This window comes from Pteropus alecto, unplaced genomic scaffold (genome assembly GCF_000325575.1).
Source record: "Pteropus alecto unplaced genomic scaffold, ASM32557v1 scaffold213, whole genome shotgun sequence".
Lineage (NCBI taxonomy): Eukaryota > Metazoa > Chordata > Mammalia > Chiroptera > Pteropodidae > Pteropus > Pteropus alecto.
In genome coordinates, this window is record NW_006434829.1 from 5,257,535 (window position 1) to 5,273,939 (window position 16,405).

Here is a 16,405-nt window from a genome sequence, read left to right on the forward strand (position 1 = left end):
AATAAAAACACTGGTGAGTCTGTCCCCGGCTCTGCCGGGCTCCTGCCTCCATTCGTTTGGTTGTGAGGAGCGGGGCGCAGTGCTCGAACTGACCCGTGGGCCCTTTCCTGTTCTTAATGGTTTTTATTCTTTTGTCTCTTACTCTTCTGCAAAGTACTTAAAAAAACACACGTTGGCATCGGAGCTAAGTTCAAATTTTGACATGGCCGCCTTTTAACAAATTTTAGGTAAGTTCTTTCTCAGAGGTTGGGATCCCCATCTGTGAAGGGAGGCAGTACCTATTTCAGAATGCTGGCGATAACCTTAAAGCTCCTAGCACAATACCTGGTCTCCGTCAGCAGTGACTCCTTAGGGAAACTTACTACGATGCAGCATTTCTGAAGGTGCACCCTCCCTTGGGAAGGAGAGTTCTAGATCTGGTGCAGATGCCCATTCGTGCTGTACCCAAGTGAATCAGAAACTGACCAGGACAATGTAAATAAAAACATTTTGAAAATCTAATTTTATTCCTAAAGTTCAAATTAGCTAGCGGTAGCACGGAAAATACACTTTCACTATACAAAACAGTGTAAACCAATTACACATTAATAAAGAATTTAACATACACACTTCTCTAATGAAAAGCAGCTAGATGCAGCCCTTGCTATAAAAAGCTGTACCTGAACAAAAATGGACATGTTTAGTCTAAGGCCCTGGCAGTTGACTATAGAATGTCAGTTGCTTCCAATTACTTTTAAATGCAGAAATAGCAACAATGTGGAACTGTACATTCATCGAATAGTAGCATTTAAAATATACATGACTAACAAAAATGAATATTCGGAGGTGGCACTGCTCACTGTGTACCGTGACGGTCACCATGTGGACAGTGATCTCATCCAGGGAACTGAAGATTCAAACATTTGAGTAATTTAAAACTAGGAGGAAGGAAAAATAAGAGGATAAATGCCCTCCAAAGAGCGAGGAGCTGATGCCATAAGCAATCTGACTTCAGCAATTACTGATCACAGATGTGATGAAGCCGGGCCGAACCTGGGTTGCTGAGCAAGTCCACAGGCTGACAGGCATATGGCATGGACCGATGTTGCTGTAATTTAGGATGAATCTCTGTCCCTAATTAGTAGTGAAAATAACTTCTAAAAATAGCTTTGAACGGTAAGTGTCCAGGCCCTTCTGTGTACTGAAACATCTGGGCTCAGGCTCGGAGGCGAGTGTCCTGTCGGGGACCTGCGTCCTGTTGGGACAGCCTCTGCTTCAGGACTTGAACACGTGCACAGCGCGCACCACGTACTGCCGGCAGATGGGACACTCGCTCATGCGCTTGCCACACTTGGTGCAGGTGACCATGTGGCCACACTCGAGCAGGACACAGTCGATGACGGCATCCATGCAGATACGGCACAGGCTGTCATCCTCCTCATCCTGCAGCTGCAGCCGCTCACCATCTGAAAGGCAACAGAGAGCTGGGACTGCCGACAAGGACTCCTGACAGGCGGAGAGCCACCTGCTGAGTGACCGTGGCAGGCCCAGAGTGACCCTACCGTAAGAAATAACTTACCCAATTTCTCTGCACTTCCCTCCACTAGAAATGGCAATAATACAGCCTAAAATAATACAGGTAGGGTGTTCTGTGATGGATAAAGGAGACATGCTTAGCTTAGGGTCAGGAATGAGATGCCCAACAAATGTTAGCTATTTGATTCTATATATAATCCAAGGTTTTTGTTAAAAGGACAGATTGTCTCTGTAAATAACAACAAAGAAACCCTAAGTTGTCCTAAACATGGACTATGGAGTCAGAATACCACTGGCCTGTCCAGCCCACTCGTGTGGCCTTGAGAAAGCTGCAGTCTCGGGAGCCTCCTCCCAGTAGGAAGAGGAGCTGTTCATCCCCACTGATAGGGAAGTGACGAGGGGCGGTGCATGGAGTAGCCTACACACCCCGACACATCTCCTGGCCTTGGAAGCATCTCGAAAGCTGTCTGTGTTTCTGGCCATCACGGTACTGCTGGAGTCTAACTCAAAAAGGATGGGCCATCCTGGCTCTGGCTCAGATTAGGTTCTAAGAAAATCCAGAATCTGAATAAGAAAGGTTGTGAATGAGTTTAAAAAGTTCTTTTCAGCTGAGTTTTGGCTACAGAACTTTGGCTACTGAGGCTTCCCTTTCTACAGGTCACAGAAAGGCTCAATGGGAATCCTGAATATGGTTAGAATATGGCTAAAAACAGGAATTCAAGCTTGAAAAGCTAGTAGTACCCGGATTTAAGAAAAATAAACATTGTCATGTCGAGATTACTGTAAACTGGTTCATGGCCCATGCCACTACTAGAGGGTGGGCAGGAAGGATCCATGAGATAAGATGACAGATGAGCTGATGGAGAAGACAGTAGAAGGCTTTTGAGAGTTAAGTTTGGGCTTTGGTTTCCTCTCCTGTATGGAAGGTTCCTTCCAACTCTTACAACTTCTGAACATACAGCAGAGGAGCCAGAGTCTGCCAAAGCTATTGGATAAGGGTACTGGGGTGAATCTCGTCCTGAATGGCTGAAGCCAGTCAGGCTAAGAAAGATTCTAGCTGTGCTCAAAACAAAATGTGTTCCATGAGCTTGGAGATTGGACCAGTGATAGACTGAGCAGTGAGTTAACTGAGAAAGGCACTTAGGCAGCCATGCATGTCATGGCTGCCTCTACCATAAACTCCCTGAGGGTGGGAGAGGCCGCACTGCCAGCAAGCACTGTGCACAGTTGGCATTTACATTTTCTATGTAAACCGACCTCCCCTCACCACCAGGATGCCATTTCCCAGCCACAGCCCACAACCTCAGGAGGCTCTGAGGATTAAGAGTCCTTTATCTACCACTGTAGCATCATCTCAGGAATAGGTGTGCCAAAATACTTTCTACATATTCTAGGCATAAACCCATTGGTCAACAAATGCTGTATTATAAAAACCAGCTTTTAAAGATGATAAAAAGTTAATGATGGGAGGGGAGTGTTTCTGGTTAAGTCCAGATAAGAACACAGTATTTGTCAGTCAACATCACAGAATTCTTTTTTCTTGCCTATAAATGCTCTGTGGCTTGGCCCTTGTTAGCCACTGAGGATTCCTGCTCCACGCTTCAATAAATACTTCAGAAGTTCTTAACCTCGGCTTTTTTGCAACTTACACAGAAACCTACTAATACTTGATGCTGATAAATACTTAACATCTTGGCCTAGGGAATTGTTTTTCCACAGTTAAGATTTAAAAGGTAAACTGAAATAACCAAAATATTGGCCTACCTGAAGGGTTAGTGAGAAAACAAGCATTTTTGTAGATACAGGAATTTCATTAGACTTCTAACATATTATGGCAAGAAAAACCAGACTGAGCAAATGATTATCTAACTCACTTGGCAATGGTGGTCTCAGAGCCAGCATCACAGAATGAATTTAAAATGTAAAAGATCTGTAAATGTTCATATAACTAAGTTGCACTCAATTAAATGATACATAATTTTCTCAGATATTAATCTGACTTAATTGTGACAGAAACAGCCCAGTTTCTAAAGCCTAAGTAAGGATACTATAGGGGGAAAAGGAAAAATTAACTTACATGACTTTTGGTTTTCTTCATTCTCTTTGTACAACCGGTTGACTTTCTCTACCAGCTCCCATTTTTCACAGCAGCCAGAATAGTTGACAAAATTCCGAGCCAGGATTTCCTTCAGCTGGCGCACGCTCATCCCTTCCACGTCCTCAAGGCTTGACAGGTCAGACAGTGAAGCTCTCACTCTTTTCTTAGAGAGGCCAGGCATCTGAAATCAAAAAGCACTTCTATTACCTCTGTCCCTCTAAATCCAGACCTCCCACAGCAAGGAAAGCGACATGCTTCCCTCACCCCATAGTTATCACTGGCCCTGGACAGTGCTTTCGGACTTGTCAGTCCTTAAAGTGTTTTATACGTGTGCTATATTCAAAACAGAGGAACATTCTGTGCTAATCTAGCAAAAATGCACATAGGTATTTTTCCTCCCTGCCAGGGTGACATGTCAGGAAAACCAAATTTTATAGGATATCTCACCGGTTCCTCCAAGTTTTCTTCATCATCATCATCATCGTCATCGTCATCATCGTCGTCATCGTCATCATCATCTTCTATGTTTGCTGAGGCTATTTCACTCTGTACCTATACACATAATGGAGCTAGTTGAGTCCAGAATCACATTTTCCTATTGACCCATATTTACCACTGGAGAAAACCTTCCCACAGACCCTCCCCAAGAAGGCCCCCACACCGGGTACACTACGCAGCTCCTCTGGATCCTGAGTGCTGCCTCGCCTCCCAAAGAATTGGGCCCCACGCGATTCCGTAAACACCCCTTCCACAAAGTTACCACAAAAGCCAAATTCCTCGGTGTGTATGAATTTATAAAACCTAACCAGGATACATCAACTCCCCTCGGAAGATCCCAACACGGAACGCCAAAGCCGTAAGTGTATGGAATTGTAATGAGTCACTACCAAAGGACCTGCATGTGGATAGTTTTAACTGGAGCCTCTAAGATACAGAAAGAAACTAAAGCTCTAATATCAGCCCAAGTGTCAGGTATTTGAAAGATCTCAATCTTAATTCCAAAGGATACTTTCTGGACTTGGCTAATGGCTGATGCTAGTTCTAGTTTTTAGAAATTCCTCAACAGTCGGAGGTACTCTTTTCTTTAGGAAGAACAGAAATCCCTTTGATTTGGTGTATGTACTTCTTTCATATCTTTCTCCTATGGCTTTTTTTTTTGACCATAGCTCTACAATAGTCTAAGTCAGTTCCCAGTTTCAAATATTCCATTCCACTGGTTCACAAGCACCATATGGTAGCATCCGAAGACCCATACCTCATGTGTGATGCCCCAAAACTCAGTCTTGTCTTGTCTTTGCCTAATAATTATGCCAGCTCTCATTTGAGAAATGATAAAACTTTTAGCTTGGCCTTTTCAAATTTGACTATTTAGAAGACAGACACACAAATAGTCCCATGAATGTTTATATGCTACTTTTTAGTCATTTCAATAGTTAGTATTTAAGATAGGGAAACTGAGGTAAACAAGGTCAAGACTGATGAGTTGTTCTGGGGCCCTTCGGATAGCTGACTTTGGGGTCACCTAGCTTCTAAGCTCAGAGACTCACATTAAGAGAGCCTATAAGCACAGAGATCAGGAGCATGTGGAACCTCTGCTTCCATGAGGAGCCATCAAGCCCCAAAGGGCCCCCCGCACATGGCTGAGAACAGAAAGGCCAGGCCCTCGGGGTAATGACTCCCTCGTACCTGTGCCAGCGCTCCAGATCTTAAGGTCCAGTCTCCACCCATAAGCTCCCCCTGAAACGAAGACATGGTAGCAGAAGGGGCTGTATAGTTTGAAAAAAATGAATGTGTGTTGAAAAAGCTAGAATTCTGGGACCTTGAAGAATTCAGACTGCTCGTGTCCAGGCCGTCCTCAGAGCCCAGCCCGTGATGGCACAGTACTAGATCTACCAAGTCTTCCTTCTCCCGACAGGTGTCAGTTGGTATGTTTCTAAGAACGAGATACTGCCGCAGATCCTTCACTTTCAGTCGCATTAACTGAGGGCGCTGAAAGGCCGTCTGTTGTAGTAAGTGACAAGTGGAACATCTACGAAGATTTTCTTGTAAGACCGAACAAAGAGAGCAAAAATCCTTCTTGCAGTCACAGCATACATGCTGAAGAAACAGAAAAGAAGCATTTAATAACAGCCAGATACGAGCCATCGTGAAAGCATTCGTTTTCTTTCTTTTTGCCTTGTATTAAAATTCAATTCTAGTTCTTATGAAGTCCTCTGTGGTACTAGACTATTCTCGCAGGCGTTTTTGTGTTCCAAAAGCCATGAAAATTCAGTCACTGCTAAAGCAGTTTGGATACACAGAAGTTCAAATACAGCCCTTTAAGAAAAATATACACTCTCGTGTTAATGAATTAGAACCTTTCCACCCCTTGGTGCAAACATGTAATTAGCAGAAGAGAGCTGACTTGAACCACATGGAGCACAAAGCGCAACCACAAACTCTTCCTGCTCTTTCATATATGAACAATTTCCCCATTTAAAAAGGGGGTGGGGAAGCACAGCAGAAAGAGGCAACTGATCTCTCAAGGTCAATCCAAGCAAATAGAGCACAAAACTGATACCAGTAATCTGCACCCTACACAGCCTTAATCACAAAGCCATTCCACTATCAAAACTTAAAGAAGACCCTAAGATGGGGTCATTTCTGCTTGGTGCATTGTTCCCACAAGCTAACACCTCGTTCCTTAAGCATTTCAAAGGACTGAATTGACAATCAAAGACTGTGAGATGGCCAGCAATATGATGGTTCTCAGAAAAAAAGACGTTCTGTCCTAGAGAAAATAATTGTTAACCCAAGTGTTTCATGTTGAATTTCTAAACAGTAGTTAACATTTACATTCATTTCTTCAGTCAATTTAATAATATAGGTAGGGACACATTTTTTTGAAACTTGAGATCAGTTATAGTAAATCATCTCTGAACAAAACTACAGACTAATATCTCTTGCTTCAGAACACAAGCACCATCAGGAGGAATCAAAGTATACAAACAGGCCAGAGATCAGGAGAAAGGATGCCTGCGCACCAATATCTAGTCAGAAAACTTGATAGTAATATATAGTCCCTTCAACTGAGTACTCTTCTAAATAGGAAATGGTTAATAAAAGTAACTTTGATATTTTTATTAAAAGAAATGGTTCATAAGATTTCAAAATTATATAAAATTAAGAACTGATATATATATCTTTTGTATGTAACATTTAATCAACTCACCTTCTTTCTAAAGACTGAAAATGAAAGTCCACAGGCTTTGCAAACTATATTAGGCCCTTCTGTAGGTGCTGGTGGGTAAGTGGAAAAACTCGAGTTTGTAAATCTGAATGGACCAGTGCCTCCAGCAAATCCTGACTGCTGGCCCCTGACAGCTCCGGTTCCCATGACTTCATTCAGCAGCCCACAGCATGAAGCCCACATAGAGGTGGCACCCGCCTGGAAAGGGAACACAAGTAGAGACCAGTTGAAAGTTAAGTAGAACCTGGGCTCTCTGGGATCCTCGGGGTGTGCCATTCTGGAGAGATAGGTTTGTCCTAAATAACTCTTGAAGTTTTTCTTTTAAGCATCAAAATTTTAAGCTATTTCGAAAGAGATAACTTTCTGATATTTGAAAAAAATATTTGGCATTGGGAATATTCATGATATATTGTTAAACCGAGGGAAAGACAGAAGATGAACCAAAGTATATTAAAAAACAAAACCAACACATTCAGAGAGACATGTGCACGCACATAGGAAAAAAATGACTGGATAGAAGTATAATATACTGTGCAATACTTGGGGTGTGTTTTCAAAATATTTTTTTTATCTGAAACTCAAATTTAATTGTGCATCCTGTGTTCTACCTGACTACCATACTAGAAAGCGCAGTTCTATAGGCTGAGGCAGATTTCCCCAGCTATCATTTAGTAGAAATAATATAATTTCAAATTACTTAATTTCATTAAGCTTCTGTTCTCTCATTTGTAGCTGGGCATAATAAACTATGGCACATATAAAATTTTAATTTTAAAAAAATGGCTGGGAAAACATCAAAATGCCAACTTAGGCTCTCTAGGTTTTAATGTATCTTGTATATTTTGAGTTTTTATCTACTTTCCAAATTTTTTTATAAAGTATGTCTTAATTTGACATTAAGGAAAATATTTTTAAAAAGCAGTTTTCCTACCTTTTTAAACTGAAAATACTGAACATAATTTTCGATGACCTAAGAACCATAAAGACTTCCCAAAGTGTATGAGCTATTTGCCACTCCACTAAATGGCCTGAAACAAATATACTGCCTTTTATAGATTTATCTCTCATCTCTTCTCTTTCTATGAACCACCAGTGCTATCACTATACCAACATCTAGCAACCTATCTCCTTTTTTACTGCAGACTCAGAAACCTGATAACCAAGCTTGTTAGAAATATAGATATTTGTTTAGTGAGGACACAAGGCATTTTCCATGCTTAAAGTATAAAAGTTATAGTGTTTGGAACCAATGGGCTTTTACCCCTTGTCCTAATTCTTAAGCATATTCTAGACTCTAGATCATGTGATAGGTAATGAAGTCCAGGCAGGTGAGGTCTTAATAGTTAAAATGGCAGCACATGACAGTGGCACAGTTCATTTAATTCACTGCCAAACATTCACTGTTTGTCCAACAAGCTCTTAAAAAAAATTTTTTTTTTTTTTAACAATCTTGAAAGGCTATTTGGAATGCTACGGAAGGATCATGCTATTCTTAATACCCAGAAGTAAAATGCTGTATTAAATTTAGGGAAAGGAGAAGGCAAAGCAATAAGAAACCACAATATAAGGTTCAAATGGTAATAAGTATCAGGGTCACTGACTTAAGTATTATATAACTTCACGCTCTATAATTCTCAAGAAATAGTGATGCCTTTAAAGGTCAGGCTAAATTGTAGTTAATAGTTCATACCTTTAAACAAATATATTATCTCAGACTCTAGTGCCATGGTTTGTTTAAATATAAAAGGATGAAAATCCAGATTTACTAACAGTTCATTTTAAGTGAGTGTTCTTTTACCAAAGGATTCATCTACAGTGCTTCAAACAGTGAGCTCTTAAAACTGAAAATGTTTTAAAACATTCAATTTGCACATAACGTTTTTTGGGGGGGTTATACCTCAACTGTAGAACGTACCACTGGGATAAACTATTCTTCATTCCAGGAGTTTAAAGAAGTAAAGTTTTGGAGAAGCTTCAGCTTGCTGACCTAGCTACTGAACAATTAAACAGCTGACCTAGCTACTAAACAATTTTATCCCCTTTTTGATTTCCTGGGAGATGATGTCTCCCCAGCTCCAGTGAAAGTTCCTTTCTTTCTTCCACAGCATCTAGTTCTACCATCACAACTGATAAGTATAGAACTATGTAAAGGTTTCTTTACCTCTTTAAAGGCAATGTAACATTATTTAAATTTTCTGCGCTACTTTGGAAGTTCGAATTGTCTTACTGAGAAAGAGTAATAAAGGTAAAAAATGATTTTGACCTAGCATGCTAAAATCTCAAATGATATTCCCTTTTAAAAGCAGCAGTCAGACATTTTGTTCGATCAGAATCAGCTTCACAATGAGAGTTAATCCATGCTAATGAATATATATGATCATTAAATTCTAGGCTGAAAACATTCACAGCTCATGTAAAGGGAACAGAAGGATTTATTTTGGGAACACATTGGAATCTCTGTGTAGACATCAATACTGGAGGGTAACAATTTTGTCCCACTCCTCATGTTTCTATAAAGAGGAGGGAATTTCATCTTTATTCCCCAGAAGGGAAAACAGTGAAAAGAACACTCTTATCTTCTTTTGGTCACCTTATCATAAAATAAAAATTAAAAAAGAGCCCAAGCCAACCCCAGACTGTTGTTGCTATAACCTAATATTTGGTACAACTCAATCGAAGACCATAGCAGGAGAAAAGAGTAATCACTGAAATATCTAGGGTTTGCTCTTAGATCTGTGAACTTAAATTTGGACAAAACCTCCCAATAAGAGAATACTCTCAGCATTATCTTGAAGGGTAAGTCTTTCTACCTGTACTGTTATCCTGACAGTAGCACTGGAAACTCCAGCCTTCTTAAAAGGTCAGAAATTTGAAACAGTGGAAGCCCCAGTCATTAGTTTTATTTTCCATGCAGCATATTTTCAAAACTTAATTTCCATTTCTCCTTTAATCCCTGTGTTTTCTAGCACCCCAGTGCTCAAATGAAGGTGCTTTCTTTTGTGATTTCAACCTCCCCAACTTCTCTGGAGCAGTTATTTTTAGTCCTGTACCACAGTGGTTGCTGTTGCTGCCTCTTGCTAAGGAAATGCCTGGGCCTGTGAAACCACCCTTAAGACAGTGGTTCACCACCACCAGGGGAGCCTTAAAAAATACTGATGCCTGGGTCCCAGCCAGAGATTCTCACTTAACTAGTCTTGGTACAGCCTGGGCATCAGAATTTTTTCAAAATTCTCCATGTGATTTGAATGTACAGCTGGGGTTAAAAGGTTAACAACTGCTCAGTCTAGGGGATTTCTCCTTCCTGCCTACACGGTTTTAGCTGGAGAATCACTTGCAGCAGATTCCTGAACACAGGGGGTCTATAGTTACTTCAGAAGCCTATGTCTCTAGAACTCTAAAACCAACAATCTCAGCCATATGCTCCTCATGACCTGTCTACATTTTTTCCCGCTGAAGTCGTGGGACTTGCCTCTAGTGTTTCTTTCTCTCTATGGTTTCCCCTAATCCTTTCAGAAAGGGTCAGCTGAGTGTTAACGTAATCTGATTCTTAAATTAGTTCCTTTCTTTTTGCCACATATTGGCCTGAAACTTGCTGGAATTTGGTGCCTGCCTTCATTTACTTGAACTTTGCTTTCTGGCCCAAACTTTGTATTTCCTAACTTATTCTTCTACAGGTTTTCTTGTGTGAAATCTCCAATACTGAGAGAAAGACAGTGATTATTAGGTCTGCCAAAAACAGCCAGTATTCTAACTATTTTTGTCCTCCTTCATCTCTAAGTTGGAAGAATCTACCCAGAAGATGAATCCTCCCAGGCTTGGGCTCCATCTCCCCAACCCCCCACCCGCTTTAGTATGTGTTGTCCATGTAATGATGATTGAAGTATCACCCCCTTTAGTATGTGATGTTCATGTAATGATGATTGAAGTATCCTATACTGACTTTTTCAGATTTGTCCAAATTTTCTTACTACTTGATACAACAGTCCCCATTTTCAAGTGACAAAATCTATAAAAACAATTGGGGAACTATTTGAGAGTATTTTCCAAAAGTTTATTAAATGCGGGCTCTTGACAGGTGGGGGGCATGCCAATTTATTCTCTGAGCTCTTAACTCTCTGACTCTGTTATATTAAATGCGGGCTCTTGACAGGTGCGGGGCATGCCAATTTATTCTCTGAGCTCTTAACTCTCTGACTCTGTTATATTTCCCAGTTATATCTGGTCGGGTAATGACCAAAAAGCTTCCCCTTTTTGTACCCTCCCTTTAAACGCTTTAGAGACCTAAGTTCATTGTTCTTTCCATTTGTCTTCCCTACCCTCTAAGATCTTCTGTCAGTTCAATCAGCCTGAATTCCTGTATTTTTATTTTATTCGCTCTCTGCTCAACTTTTGGTACTAAATTAAAGAATATATTCGCTCTCTGCTCAACTTTTGGTACTAAATTGAAGAATATTTTTATTTTATTCGCTCTCTGCTCAACTTTTGGTACTAATTGAAGAATATACTCCTAGATTGCCTCATTTCCTAAGCAAACAAGGCATACACCTTTGGCTCTTTGAATTTGCAGTAAATTCACTGAGTCGTTGCTCTGCCTTAATTTCAAAGAGGTCTATTTGTTACAGACAGGTGTCACCATGCATCTTTTATTTGCTTATTTAAAAAAGAACACTTACTGCCCTCCACGAATGAAGCCGAAGCCTAGATTGCTGAAAACTGAAGCTATGATCTGGGCCTACGTGACTTAACAATTCTAAATCCTACTGGGGACCATGGTTGGGAGGACTTTACAAACAAGCTAAACTACATGAATCCAAGAGGTTAGAAAGAATAATCTGTAAAGATGTCTACATTTCCTACTTTAACCGTGAATGTAGTTCAGAACAGAGAGAATAACCAAAACAGGCAACTATCTACCTATGCCTGGCACAAAACTCCCAGCGGAAGGAATTTAGCTATATTTACAGTTTATTTTCTAGCCATCAGCGGCTACTGAAAATAAACGACTTTGATAATTGAATCCCTTTCCAACACAGCCTCTTAGGCCAAAATTGGTCCTGAATAGATTAGCTCTGGGACCATGGCCTGCCTAAGTTTTATGTTAAGAACCAGGTACCATATTAAAAAACTTACATGGCCCATAGTAAGAAATTAAATTTTAAAGCCTCCTGTCTAGACTGCCACAGACACTTAGATTTCCTCATGTTATTTTGATATCCAGTGCCAGTTACTGTGGTTTTTTTCAAAGCCAATGCACTAAGATTTTTGAGAACCAATTACACTACCTTTTTTTCACTCCTAATTTGGAACTAGTCAAAAAATAAGACAGAAATAGAAATTATATGTTTGCGTGTTTACTGATACCAGTTGGAGAACATGACTTTACCTTTGCAGTTAACTGGTCTAGATAATACAACATCCAGTCACCACCACAGCTGACCAATAGCAGCCTAACATATAGTTGACCAGCCTGCCATCCCCCTACAAGATAATCTGAGAAAGTCCCATAAAGTACTGAGCCCAAGCATGTTTAGCTTCTTTGCTAAAACTCACCAACATAAAAGTTCCTCTTTTCTCTCTGCTAGCAGAAAAGCTGAAAGTTTTGTTTCCTATTTGTAGTTCCTCTATTGTTTTCCTAGAGAATGAATTAGAAAATCCCTCCCCTCAGTAGGAGTATAAAGGAGGGGGAGTGTTATCCACAAACCTAAACAATTTGTATGAGCTGGACTGACAGTTTCCAGTGCTGTGACACTTACTTTCACAATAAACTACCAATTTTATAAGCACCCAGGTTCCTGAGTCAGATTCACATAACACAAGCCCATTCTGAATCACAGTTTCAGTCAACAAAGCAAGAGGAAATGTGTATGTTTCTTTGCAATAGCAGCAGCCCATTCTTCTTTCTGGCGGAGTGCCAGGTTTCAAATGGCCTCAAAGTTCAGCTGTCTTTGATTGTGTGTATGTGTATGATCTAATGTGCTTTTAGAATCCCTGTAAGGGGAGAGGGGATACTTCCAAAATGCTCAATTTAAAGAATTAACAAAAAGTTTACTACAAATTTTGAATCCTATTCTAAACTACATCAGGATGTGATCCCTTTTAAAGATTCTACCAAATGTAACAGGAACCAGGCAAATTAGAATGAAGATAAAAGCTATGGTGGCTTCTATGAAGATTAAATGCCAGCCAGAGAGAGAAAGTTGATGGGTTTGAAAACAGTAGAAAACTAAATGATCATAGTCTATATCATTTGCTTTCGATTAAACTAGATAAGCAGCAGTAATCATAATGCCACTTCCTAAGAGTTGCTTGCCACAACCCTAAATTAAATATGGTAATATTTTACACAGTAATTTTAAGGATAAACCTACAAGTTTCAAATTCAAGAACATTTTCTTGGATGTTGTAAGAAGCTACAAGGACCTGGCAGGGATTTAGTGCTAAAAGCATCCTCAGAGAATTCAACCACTAAAGGCTTTGTTTTAAACTCCAAACAACTTTTAGTTTGCTAAAACTCAATGTCCCTGGTGCAAACAATAGGAAAAGATGTTTCAAATCTTAAAACCAATAATATAAAACAATAAGTTTTACAGTTTAAATTTCGCTTAGGTTAAATTTTCCTTCAGAAACTAAAACAGAAGACACGGTTGAAATAAGCAAAAATCTTTACCCTTTTTAGAGCTACTGTGGAAACATATGCTCCTTAAAATGTGAAAGGATTTATTGAAACTGCTGCTTCAACTGAAATACAATATACAAAGAACTCTGCTATATTAATGACCAAATATCAAACCATATACCGCAAAGGAGGAAATTCTACCTACATCCTAAATTATTTTTTTAATACCATTTAGACATTAAGCAGGTTGCAAAAACAGATGCTGATCTTAAAAATGTAATATTTTTAGGCAAGACATCTGGTCAAATTGATAAGAGTTTTACAATAACATGTTCTGGAGATCATACCTTCCTCATGTTTGGATTTTGTTTTCTTTTTCTAAAACAGTATACTTGATCCTTAGCACCAATCCCCCACCTTTCAGAGAAAAAAAGAAAAGGAAATTACAGTCAAAGATTACTCTCTCCTTGATATTTCATTTTGAGCATAGGAGAATGAACACGATTAGTACAATTAAAAAAGGGTGAGCAATATAAATATGGAAAAACAAGTGGATTAAATCAAATGAACATAAAACATCAATTTTGATTTTTTTAAAAAAAATTTGTTATAGGGAGTTAATTAGATGCTACTCTAAGATTAAACAATTACTTGATTCTTGAGACCTATAACATCTCAAAACATCAGTTTCTAAACAAACGAGTTAAAGTAAGAAAGGAGATACCCATTCCACACATATACCAAAATCAGCTGCTCTTGGATTTGAGTGAAGATGTATTTATCTGATTGGGTAGCTTTCAAAGTAATTTTAATTTCACTGAAAGAAGTACTTGCTCAGATGAACATTCACATTTTAAAATTCCATTAAATCAGGAATCACTTACCCTACCCAGACACCTACAGATGAGCATACCCTACAATTAAACAATTCCAGTATAAAACATCAAGTTGAATAAAGATCTCAAACCCTAAATTTTGTTAATCGTTTCCACAAAAACAAATGAAAAACAGAATCTTCATGATTGTCATCTCACTCAGACTGATGTCTATTTAGGTCTGCATTTTGCTTCATAAAATACACATCTTTTCTATAAGTTTTAATTGCCATCAAACTTTGTTTCTGAAATTCCAACTCTTCCACCTAAATTCAAAAACACTTGTTTTTAAAGAACTTGATTAACAAAATTCAACACTGGATCTTTTCCTAATTCTCTCTTTCTACATCTAGTTCCTTGATGGCCCATAAATTTAATACTAATAGAGATACTGACATTCTTTGAGGCATTATATGTAAAGATCTCGACTTTGTTTTTTGGTCTTAACACAGAAAGGTAATGGTTCAGAAAAAAAAAGCTAGTTTTAGACATTTTAATAGGTATTCTAAGTCGAAATATTTTATAACTAAACTGGGAAGTTTAAAATAAGTTCCTCCGATAGCCTCATACTTTAATGCACAGTCCAAAAGGTACTGATTCCAAAAAGCTTCCTTGTTTCCTGCAGCCAGAAATATTCTTTCTTGCTCCTAAGGGTTTCATCACATTTTTTTTCATAATGTGGTAACCTGAGAATATCTCTTCTCTTTTGATTGGCAAACTCCTAAAGGCTGGGATTGTATTCTGAATTACTCCTACTCACACTATCTCACTCTGAGCTAACACACATGAAAAGTTCAACAGAATATTTGTTAAATTTCTCTAGCCACTTGACACTCCTTTATTCGTCTTCCACAGTAAATCTTTGGGACTTCGTGAAGGTCGAATTTTAAGGAAGCAGCACATTCTGCTGTTTTTCTTACCCACATCAAGCGCACCTCTTCATTGAGATGATTGAAATCGGCTGTATGAAATAACATCACCTTATGACTCATCCCACTTGGTTTGAGTTCGGCAAATGAATCGATACCTGAATTGCCTGTTGTACAAAGTTCCTGAGAATTCTCAGCTCCCCAAAGTAGACCAGAATCTCCCCCCTTCTCTTAAACTTCTCTCTCAGTGATGCTCCCACGCTCTCACTCCCACCCACCTTGGAACACTCAGCTGCTGTCAAATTACTTGCTGCGTACCTAGTGGTGATGGAGACACGCAGTTTGCTAGCGCTCTAGGTCACGGCACCCATGTTAAGCCCACGAAGGAATCCTTCGGGATGAAATCCCTGCCCTGAGGCATTTCTAACCTGTTAGCCCGGCCCCAGCCTCACGCCTCCGCGCACCACTCCAACTCCCGTCGTCCCGCACTTTGCATCCTGCGACAGTCCTGTGGTGTCCCCGACATTTGGGTTAGCTCAAGGACTCAGGGCGGGAGAATGCACGCTACGGGCAAAGGCGCGGAGGGCTGAGGCGAGCACTCGTGGGTCTGCCTCAGGCCCCCGAGGACGCGGACAGGGCCCGGCGCAGGAAGGGGGCCCCCGGGCGTGAGCGCTGAGGCCGCCCGGCCTCTTCCCCCTCCTCGGGCTCGCGGACGGGAAATGCTGTGGGAACTAGATAAGTCCAGGTGCCCAGGATCTCCGCCCTGGGCCGGCCAGGGACCTAGACGCCGGCCGGGGGCGCCTCTCGGCAGAGCTCTCCGGAAAAGTGCCGGCGGGGAAACCGCTGAGGCGAAAAGAAGGCAATTCGAGCGCCCCGACCGGATAGGAGAGTAAGGACTGCCCTGCTCCACCGGTCGCTCACCTTCATGGCCGGGACCGCCAGGTCTCGGTCGGCTCTGCCCGGGAACTCAACACCATAGCAGCCCCTCGCGCAGACGCCCTCCTTCTTTCTGGGCGGCGATCCCTGGGCCCCCGGAGAAATCCCAGCGTCCGGACGTAAGGGGCGTGACCACGCCCGCCGCGCGCCTCTGGGAAGAGCGCCGAGCGGCAGCCGAGCCGGCCAATCCAGAGCCGCCATTCGGGGGGGAAGGTCACCAGAGCCAATAGAACGGTGGGAATAGGGCGGGGCCTCCGGCGCGGCCTG

General features: G+C 40.8%; 1 protein-coding gene across 4 annotated transcripts in view; it reads right to left on the reverse strand.

Moving 5' to 3' along the window:
- Positions 1 to 479: 479 nt before the first annotated feature.
- RNF34 (ring finger protein 34) overlaps positions 480 to 16,405 on the reverse strand; it is a 32,544-nt gene continuing 16,618 nt past the window's right edge. Inside the window, exons 1-7 of one of the 4 annotated variants that reach the window (XM_006910011.3) lie at positions 16,124 to 16,256; positions 13,806 to 13,875; positions 6,825 to 7,040; positions 5,300 to 5,710; positions 4,061 to 4,165; positions 3,593 to 3,794; positions 1,255 to 1,445 (exon numbers count right to left, since the gene is read on the reverse strand). In XM_006910011.3, the coding sequence (XP_006910073.1) occupies positions 1,255 to 1,445; positions 3,593 to 3,794; positions 4,061 to 4,165; positions 5,300 to 5,710; positions 6,825 to 7,040; positions 13,806 to 13,814 (1,134 nt within the window). In that variant the 5' untranslated portion in view covers positions 13,815 to 13,875; positions 16,124 to 16,256. Of the gene's footprint in view, positions 1,446 to 3,592; positions 3,795 to 4,060; positions 4,166 to 5,299; positions 5,711 to 6,824; positions 7,041 to 13,805; positions 13,876 to 16,123; positions 16,369 to 16,405 lie in introns of those variants that run through there. The other 3 variants (XM_006910013.3, XM_006910012.3, XM_006910014.3) reach the window with 3 other exon arrangements.